The sequence below is a fragment of the Alosa alosa genome, chromosome 6 (genome assembly GCF_017589495.1).
Source record: "Alosa alosa isolate M-15738 ecotype Scorff River chromosome 6, AALO_Geno_1.1, whole genome shotgun sequence".
NCBI classification, from domain to species: domain Eukaryota; kingdom Metazoa; phylum Chordata; class Actinopteri; order Clupeiformes; family Clupeidae; genus Alosa; species Alosa alosa.
In genome coordinates, this window is record NC_063194.1 from 31,961,732 (window position 1) to 31,972,045 (window position 10,314).

Genomic DNA, 10,314 nt, shown 5'->3' on the forward strand with positions numbered 1-10,314 from the left:
TTCTGCGACACTTGACAAAAGCTGGGAAGTGCACGTTACAATTCCATTTCGTGAATATATAGGGAGCAAGCGGTTTTGTTTAGTTGTAAAACAGCTCACATCTCCGAGTGGTCAGAAGGAAGACAGTCCGGCATTTGCTGGCATCGCGCGCAGAAACGGCAGGCATTTGTCACTGATATCAGCACCATGGAAAGTACCATCTGTTCTCCGGGGCCTGGACGGAGCTCGAGAAGTCCTCAACACTTGAGCAGTGAAGCCGATAAAAAAATATATGGCCTGTGCTTTCAGATATGCTGGACATGTACTGTAAGAAATGAACCAAAACTACTTTGTGGCAGGCAGCAGGGAACAAATAAAACGTTGTCTGGAGAAGTTTAGAAATAACTCCCGAGAGCCGTTAAGTCTCGCTCGAGAGTGATGTGAGTCAGATGGCTGGCGGCCATTCTTGGAGTTACGCAAGGTGCTTGGAAGCGCTCGCTCTCCTGTCGCATGCTTGTGCACACAAATATGACGACATAAGGCTATTAATGCTTTAATGCTTCTGTCAACTCTGACATAACGTTTTCAAAACAAACAAAAACAAAATTACACATTTTGTAGGCAAACGGCTCTAATGGTAATACATACATTTACATTACCTTTACGCCTATAAAACATTTTAAACTCCAGAAATTGCTATGGATAAGGAGTGATTGCTGATTGAAACAAATGCGCAAAGGGGTTTCACAAACAGTCATTCGAGATTCATAATTATGCAAGAAATAGGCCTGTATGATAGCTGTGAATAGATTTTCCCCATTTGTTCAATTCAGTTATTCCAATAGAGAATGTTGTGAACAGGAGTTTAAAAACGTATGAAACCAATGAAAAAGTGTTAATCCATTTGCAAGAGATGACTTTGGATCAGTTCCATTAAGCGCATCTTAGCAATATAGAAAAACTGCGTTACAAATTACCAATAACAGATACGCAATAATGAAACATACCCATGTTTCATTATCATACCCATGTTTCACCCTATCTATCTATCTATCTATCTATCTATCTATCCACGTATCTCTATTGGTCTATTCATCCAAAGCAACCCCTATTCCCTTCTCGGTGGTTCCCAATCTCCATCTCTTGCGCTTGGAGGGTTGTAGTGTAGTACCGCGGCGCTCAGACAGCTGCAGGCTGCGTTTAGTGGAAGACACTGTTGGAAGAGCCCACACAGGCGCTAGGAGCGACAGGAGCGCTTCAGCAAAGCAATCCTCCAACAGCATCTCTATACTCGTCTGCATACTCTGGTACGACGAGTGCGAGGCAAGTGTTAGAGCAACAACGACGACTATCTATCTGTGCATGGGCGGAGTTGCTGTAGAATCTCGGACGATTGTGTTCAGTGTCAGAGTATCGTAGGATAATCATTAGCAGCCATGTCACCACAAAGCAGGTGAGTGTGAACGAGGCTGCACGGAGTTTGCCACCGTTATACTTAAATAACCTGGAATCTGGTTCATCTCGGGAGAACACCGAAGTTTTCGCGGAAGTATTTGCAGATAGCCATTCTTCAGCGTGCGTAAACTTGAAGACAGAGGCTCAAATCTGAATCAGAGATGTCACGAAAGAAGGCACATAAGAACAAAAGTGGCACAGCGAGCCCTAGCACCGGAACTCCCAACGGCAAAGAAGGTGGTCGAAGCGGGAAAGCCCTCGTGCCCGTGGTCCAAGCGACCGGAGTGGTCCACCCTAGTCGCCCTGCTTTCAGCAACAGCAGCGAGTTTTATGACATTGCATTCAAGGTAACCATTACTTTATATTGATCCATTTGAGTCTAAATCTACACACGTTTCTACACTTGGTCCTGGTATAATGACAACGTTAAAAAGAGACTGAACTCGCAATACGTTTTCGGAGACAAGCGCGCTGATATTTGATCAATCGGATCAATCAAGCAAGTGATTAAGAGCAACCAAGCAAGTGATTTAACCTATGTATATTGGAAACACGTTGACGACCTAATTGAACATCGTGTAATTTAAAGATAGATGGGACGGAAAATGGATGATAAGATAGCTGTACGGAGTTGAGTTGGTCTGCATGGGTCCACCGCTGCTGCAAGCTTTGTTTTGGATGTGCTTACCACATGCAGTACATAGCCTCATCACAGTGGCTCACTCTCGGCAGCGCTGCAGTAAACAAAGCGTTGAAGAGCATATTTTGATTGAGGTGCTATCTTCAGATGCAGTTGGCCAAGACAAAGTTATTTCGGGTAGAATGGTTACATTACCAAACGAAATATGATAAACTCAATTGTGTGTGTGTGTGTGTGTGCTCACACGTCCGCGCACGTTTGTGTGTTCTAAAGTGTTTTTACATTAAAATTTGGGAACCTTGGACATTATTCCATGATAATCATTATTATGGAACAAACCAAGGATGATTAATGATGTATTTTCAAAGACAGATGGTTACAGTGACAGTCTTTTCAAAGACAGAGTTACTTCTCTCTCTCTCTTTCTCTCTCTCTCTCTCTCTCTCTCTCTCTCACGGAATGCTGGTGAAAATCTGCACCAACAGAGGTGTGTGTCTCTGTGTGTGTGTGTGTGTGTGTCTGTGTGTGTCTGTGGGGTCACGACTTGCATTAATGCACACACTGCATCTTCTCTCTGTTCAGCCCTGTCTTGTTTTGTGCAAAATCCCCCATCTCCCCCCAAATCCCTCCCTGGTCACCTTGCATCAGTAAACACATTTGCAGGGAGCCGAGACAGGAGAGGTCGAGGGAGACAAGGGCCACTCTGTTGACCTCAGAGAGAAACACGGCCAGGAAAGTTACTGAGGGAGGAAGTGTTTCTGGTGTAATGCATATGAAGGAGCAGGGAGGGCTCATAGGAAACAAGGAAGGGCCTGAAGAGGTATAAAGGACGGACGATGAATTTCCCACTGAGCTCAAGACTCTTCATATCAGTATACAGTTGGGGTGGCATGGGCATAATATGTAGATAGGTGTGTTTGTTTATTACATTTTTGTGTGTTGGTGTGTGTGTTTTTGTGCTGTGTGTGTGTGTGTGTGTGTGTGCATGCATTTGTCTGTGTGCGTGCATATGTGTTTGTGTGTCTGTGTATGCATGCATGTGTGTGTGTGTGTGCATGCATGTGTATGTGTGTGTGTGTGTGTCTGTGTGAGTGTGTGTGTGTGTGTGTGTGTATGCATGCGTGTCTACATACATATGTGTGTGTGTTTGTGTGTATGCATGCATGTCTACTAGGGGTGGGCGATATGGACAAAAAATAATATCTCGATATTTTTTGTGATTTTGACGATAACGATATTGGATCCTTTAAAAAAAAAAAGTCTGAGTTCTTTTACCGCTAATTATAATCTAACCTGTGACTTTTTTGTGATTTTTATGACACATTTCCAATTCTGCCCCCGATAACATGGTCTAGCCAGCTACTATAGAGAAGATGAAATAACAGTTTCAAAGAGAAAGTCTGAGGCTGAAGTTCCTTTCAAACCTTTACATAGGATTTTAAAACTCAGACCAACAGATATAATATTTCCTTCTATGTTTTGTTTAAGAGCGTAGTCCAAAGAGGAGCAAAACAGAATAGAAACTAATGTTAGCTTTATGGCATCCCAGATGCGGTTACTTCGGAACGTAGATATTTACAGCGAACTTCAGTCCATTTACAAGATAGTTACTTTGAGAATAGTTATTTGTTTACAACTGACTATTAAAATACTCAAAAATGTTTTCCCGCGGTAGGAAAAAAACATGACTGTCTCATCAGGCTACTTGAACAGATACTTGACAAAAGTAGCCGCACATAAAAATAAAAATAAACATTAGGTCGTGGGACAACGTTGTGACCCACTAGTGATCACGTGATACTTGCTCTGCTGCAGCCAGGGGCTTCTCCCGCATACACCTCCTGGGAATGTATGAGTCTTCAATGCGTGATTCCAAGTGTTTTTCCCCCATATATATCGCCCACCCCTAATGTCTACATACATATGTGAGTGTGTGTGTGTGTGTGTGTGTGTGTGTTTGTGTGTATGCATGCATGTCTACATACATATGTGAGTGTGTGTGTGTGTGTGTGTGTGTGTGTGTGTGTGTGTGTGTGTCTACATACATGTGTGTGTGTGTGTGTGTGTGTGTGTGTGCATGCGTGTCTACATACATGTGTGAGTGTGTGTGTGTGTGTGTGTGCGTGTCTACATACATGTGTGTGTGTGTGTGTGTGTGTGCATGCGTGTCTACATACATGTGTGAGTGTGTGTGTGTGTGTGTGTGTGTGTGTGCATGTGTGTGTCTACATACATGTGTGTGTGTGTGTGTGTGTGTGTGTGTGTGTGTGCATGCATGCGTGTCTACATACATGTGTGTGTGTGTGTGTGTGTGTGTGTGTGTGTGTGTGTGCATAGCTCGTGGGGGTCTATATAGAAAGTGAATGGCGGAGGGTAAGCTTGAGTGTCTCTGTGTGTGTGTGGTGTGTGAGGAACGTTCCAGATATTCCCTCATTACCCAGCATGCATCAGCCAGAGATTTGTCTCCTGCAATACGTCAGAGAGTCACGTGACGTATGGTCCCTCTGACATGAAACATCCACCACTGTAATTGGTATCATACGTACGGATGTCACGTGACGGATGGTCCCTCTGACATGAAACATCCACCACTGTAATTGGTATCATACGTACGGATGTAAGCACAACTTAAAGGACAGCATATCCTCAGAGTCTCATTAGCGGAGTTGACTCAGATGTATACATCAAAAGTATAAATGCTAATGCTTCACAAGGGCTCCTCTGCTGCCTGAGATCCTCATATGCGTCCAGCTATTGAGGTATTGAGTAATTTCAAGGCATCACAATAAATAAAATTTTTTTTATCAGAATCGCTATTTGAGCAAATGCAATTAGCTAATCACAAAGGCTGTAATTAATTGAACAGCTTGGAATCCTGTTCCAGGTACCCGATTTTTCATTTAGATCTCTGTTACTCGTGGTCACCGAGTACTGTTGGTACGAAAAAAATGAAAACAATCAGTTTTACCTAGATGGAGTTGCTAAGTTGTCGAGTTAGAGCTTCCAGGCAGCTACGGTGCTACCCTCTGGGGGCATGTTCATGATCCCCCATGTTCACGCCCCCCAGAGTGTAGCGCTGTAGCTGCCTGGCTGCTTTAGCTGTTGGCTGTAGCAACTCAAGCTAGGTTAAACCGATTGTTTTCGTTTTTTTTTTTTTGTACCGACAGTATTCGGTGACGTGAGATATGTGAAAAATTGCCGGATTTCTCCTTTTAGAACTGACATGTACTTATTTAGTAAAGCTAATAGACAGTTATTTAGTAAAGCTAGTAGACAGTTATTACAGCTGCCAATAATGTTGTGCTGGGCTGGGCTTTGGGTGATGGAGTAGGGCAGTGCTTGGCTGTGCTGTGCTGTGCAGGAATGAGATGATCACAGCTGATCTGTGGGTGCTGGAGGGTGATCAGGGAGGTGGAGAGGAGAGGGTAGAGAAAGAAAAGAGATACAGAGAGAAGCGGAATAGAGAGATGGAGTGAGCGAGAGAGAGAAAGAGAGAGAAGCGGAATAGAGAGATGGAGTGAGCGAGAGAGAGATACAGGGGGGGGGTAGAGAGAAAGAAAGAGAGATACAGACGGGGGTAAGGAGAGGGAGTGAACACACAACAGAGGAGGGACAGACAGACAGACACAGAGACGTGTTTCTATGTTCAACCATCACTCTCTTCTCCAGAGGAGCTGGAAGAAAGGACATGTAAGAGGAGAAGGAGGAGTATGGATGGATGGATTATCTCTCTCTCTCTCTCATACACACTCTCTTACACTCTCTCTCTCATACACTTACTCTCTCTCTCATACACACTTACACTCTCTCTCTCACACACACTCCCTTTTTTTCTCTATCTCTTTCTCTCTCTCTCTCTCTCACACACACACACACACACACACACACACACACACACACACACACACACACACACACACACACACACACACACACACACACACACACACACACACTCATTCAGGGAGCCCACCTAACCCAATAAGGGAAATCAAATCAAAGCCACCTTTCCAGAAACACAACAAAATGAGAGAAATGTGCAGCTGCTGACTCACATACACACACACACACACACACACACACACACACACACACACACACACACACACACACACACACATACACACACACACACACACACACACACACACACACACACACACACACACACACACACACACAACCTACTCCCTCATAGAGGGAGAGCAGATAGCTAACAAACGTTCCGAAAAAGTCATGTTGGCAAATTTCAGGAAAAGTCGGTAAAGGGGCTATTTCACACAATTTGAGGGTGCTGAATTCAAATATTTTGTTTACCAAGCTCAATTTTGAATTTTAAGCTTGCTAATGAGCATAATTAGCATAATTTACATACTTTTTGGTTTTGCCATTAGATATCATAGGAATTGCAAAAAACAATGCACTGATATACTCTTTTTGTATCAGATATGTTGTAGGATAGGACAGGAATTACCCCAATGACCCTCAAGTAGCAAATGAAAATAAGCTAAAATTAAAATATAAATTGAAATAATAGCTAAAATTTAGTATGACGTTTAGAAACAAAATAGATTCCTTGATAATAAATTAATAGAATAGTAGGTGACTGCTAATTTTTCTGTAGAAAGTCCTTTGTCACTAACTATTATGAACAGTCTTTAGGGCAAGGACAGTCAGTCTTTACAGAGGATTTACACTGTATTTGTTTTACTGTAAAGGCGACTGTGCTTGCCTAGTTAAAACTTCTCACTGGTACTCTTTCCCAGAGGTGGAAAAAGTACTGAACATAGTGCTGTGAAGACATGCTTGTGACAATCATCTGTTGTGATCTGAAAATGCACTCTGGAGCAAGATTGGTGTTGTGAAGCCTTACGCAGAACAACCAGTTTTCTGACTTTCCGATACAAATAGATGTCCATAGTAATGCATGGGGTTGGTGCCCAAAAATCACAACCCTTGCAATATGGGCGAATCATGTGGTGGAGGTACATTTGCCTAAAATGTGGTTTGGTCCTAGCTCATCTGTTGCTGCAGCCAGCAGATTGGTGTTGTGAAGCAGCCATGTTCATGCTCCCCAGTGTGCAATATGGCGCCAGTGGAGGCTGCAAAAACTCCAGCTAGGTAAAACCGGATTGTTTCAGTTTTGTTCATACCCCACAGTACCGGTGACGCGTTGAGAAATGTCAAAAAATTTGAAAAATCACCGAATTCTCCTTTAAGTTTGAGCAGTAGTTGATTTTCAAAGTTAGTTGCACTCATCCTTGGGTCACTTTGCAGTGAACAGTAATCCAGCACAACTGAAAAGCCCCTCACAGGCAGCTGAGGCAGGCAGACCAATGTTGAGTTGCAGAGAGTTTTTTATATTTGGAAACGAGCAGAAGGTTCAGCAGATTAAAGGGCGTCAACTGGGGAAGGGAAGTATAGGGCCCCAATGGAGGAGAGGGCCCTTGAAAAGTGGAATACAGGGGGCACAACATTTTCACCAGGCATTAGTAATAACTCAGGTAATCCACACATAAAAATCCAAACAACTCCATAAGTAGAGTCATGTGTAATGAAGTGGAATAACACAGGGGAAAAGTATTGAACACGCTAAGAAAAGCACTAAGGCAAGGAAAGGGAAGGAACGAGCTGGAATCTGTAAGTAGTTAGAGAGTAGTTATCCTTTCTATCTGTGCAAATTAATATAAGCTTGGTTAGTAGCCTACATATTGATGGGCTATAAAAGGTTTTCATTACCAAGGTGTCACACAAGAAACATTTCATGATGGATATAAGCAAAAAGCTCTCCCAAGACCTTTGCAACCTTGCCCAGGGACCCCTGGAATCTGTTTAGAACAATGGGCCAAAATCACAACTGATACTGCGACTAATAAGTTTTGTCATACAGAAAAACATTTAAGCATTCAATACTTATTTCCACCTATATTTATTTTACCTGAATATTTTAACTTCCAAATTAAATGTCAAAATGAATGTCAGACGAAATTTAAAGTTTGACTGATTGGATTTTGAATACAACATAGTGAAAACTGTCTAAGGTCACTCACTCTCCCTTGCTAAAGAGCTAAATGGTTTATTTCGCCTGCACGATTCATAAGGTAGTCTATCTCAAAGGCCAAAACAGGAAAAAGAGAGACATTAAAATGAGGGGAAACAACTGGTAATAAACTTATTTCCAAAGAAAGGTGAGCACAAACGTCAAAAAACACGAAATCCCCATGGTGTTTGCTTGAAAATCTCCATAATCATTAGTGCTAAACGAACTGAGACAACTCATTGAAATAGCGGAAAATACATACACATGTAATCTGATGCATCTCGTGATCCAGCTCCATCTCCATCACTTTCAGAAAGACTGCATGGCGCCAGCTTGATTCATGTCCTGTTGTAGGCTACATGCTGATCATTATCACTAGGCTAGTGGTTTAGGGCGCAATTTCTTTTCTCTCCCTTTCTGTTTTCGTTAGTCTTTTTTTTTTTACCAAGTAAAGGATGGGATTTTTTGATGTAGCGAAGTACAATACTTCACTCAAAATGTAATCAAGTAAAATACCGATTTTATAAACTACTTAAAAATACAAAATACACAGAAAAACTACTCAATACAGTAACGTGAGTAAATGTATTTCGTTACTTTCCACCTCTGCTCTTTCCTATCATTCAAATTCCAGCCATGCAGAAATGGAAGAGTGTGCATGTTGCATGTTTGAGGAGTGCTGAAGAGTGCTATGGAGATTGCATTATTTAAAAAAAAAAAAATTTAGACAAGATATCCTTTAGTGCAACAAAAGAAACATTCCCCAGTGCATCATTACTGCATATGATGCTGAAAGGGAAGTGGACCTAGGACAAATCCTCAGCTATGAAATGATTAATGTCCCTGTACTGTAGCTACTGCAGATAGCAATGGTTATTTGTGAAGTGGAAATAAGTCTATCCTCACTCAAGTGCTGTCTAGCAATGTGGTCCAGTAGTGATCACTGCAAAAACTGCTCATTCAACACTGGTAATAGATGCTCAAGATCTAGTTATGTCTTTAGGACACCCATCTGACTGCAGCACATGCATGAAGTATGCAGGTAAGTTTGTAAGACACTTTTGTATTGTTATTTGGTATTTGTTATGTGGTAGCAAATAATCTTAACTATCAAAGAAATAGACCTAATGTAGAAATACACACAGATTTTGCAACAGATAATGGTGTAGGCCTATCTGATTAAGACCTGAGTGGTTGAAACATACTTATTAAATTACACTGGGAGCAAAGAAGACTATCTTCACTTTTTTCCCCTTTGCAACTGTCAAAGAAATCCCATAAACACGGGAAGGCCTAGGGTAGCCTACATCAGATGGCCTTAAGATTAGGCTCTTCTGCATAGCATTAAATGATTTGCATGCAGTAATTTGAACACTGATCTAGCCTACTTTGGCTATTTAATGGTAATTTATTGCCAAAACACCACACAATATAAATCAGCTATAACAAACAATAAATGAGTTAATCACACACAAACTACTATTTTACTGACTACAAAAATAATAATTAAAGTAGGAAGTTTAGAAGATTAAAACCCAGAATTGACCAAAAGTGCACCAAATTCAACACAAATGACTGAATACACTTGGAGGAGGCCTGCGTCCTTTCTTTTCCAGATATATTAGGATTTGGATATCGTTTCAGTATCGAGTATCAAGATATTTATGGCAGGTATTGTATCGAAGTCATAATTTTGGTATCCCTATGCCAGAGCCACTCTGTTTTCTAGATGTCGAGGATCGGAGGCACTACCACCAACATGTGATGCAGCTCAATGGCATATAAAAAGAGCACATTATCAAGCTCTAGTATGGAGGCAGGCACACATACCAAATCCAGTGTTACTAGAAGTAAAATGTTTTTTACTTGTCGGTTGTTGCTAGCGGTAGATGCAGTTCTGCATTAGGCTTATTCCCGCTATCTAAGTTCATATGTACTGTAGCAGTGTTTCCCACAGAATTAATTTCAGTAGGTTTGCAGAATTAACTTGAATGCATCGTTTTTAACAAATTAGCTTAGCGGGTTAAGATGCTAACCAGATTTAAGCCCAATTTAGCCTTCTATGCCTTGCAGGATTGTTAATGTTGTCTTTAAACATGCATGTAGGTTCGTTGAGAGACACAGAAACAAGGAGAGGCTATACAAAGGTTCACAGAGCTCTACAATGAAAGAATTCCATCCAATTGAAATAGTACAACAT

The 10,314-nt window shown here is 41.6% G+C and overlaps 1 protein-coding gene across 1 annotated transcript in view; it reads left to right on the top strand.

Moving 5' to 3' along the window:
- The first annotated feature begins 1,135 nt into the window (after nucleotides 1–1,135).
- The window catches only part of LOC125295768 (ras-related protein Rab-26-like), a 125,927-nt gene continuing 116,748 nt past the window's right edge, over nucleotides 1,136–10,314 (top strand). Inside the window, exon 1 of the mRNA XM_048245227.1 lies at nucleotides 1,136–1,781. Within this exon, the coding sequence (XP_048101184.1) occupies nucleotides 1,596–1,781 (186 nt within the window). The 5' untranslated portion in view covers nucleotides 1,136–1,595. The remainder of the gene's footprint in view (nucleotides 1,782–10,314) is intronic.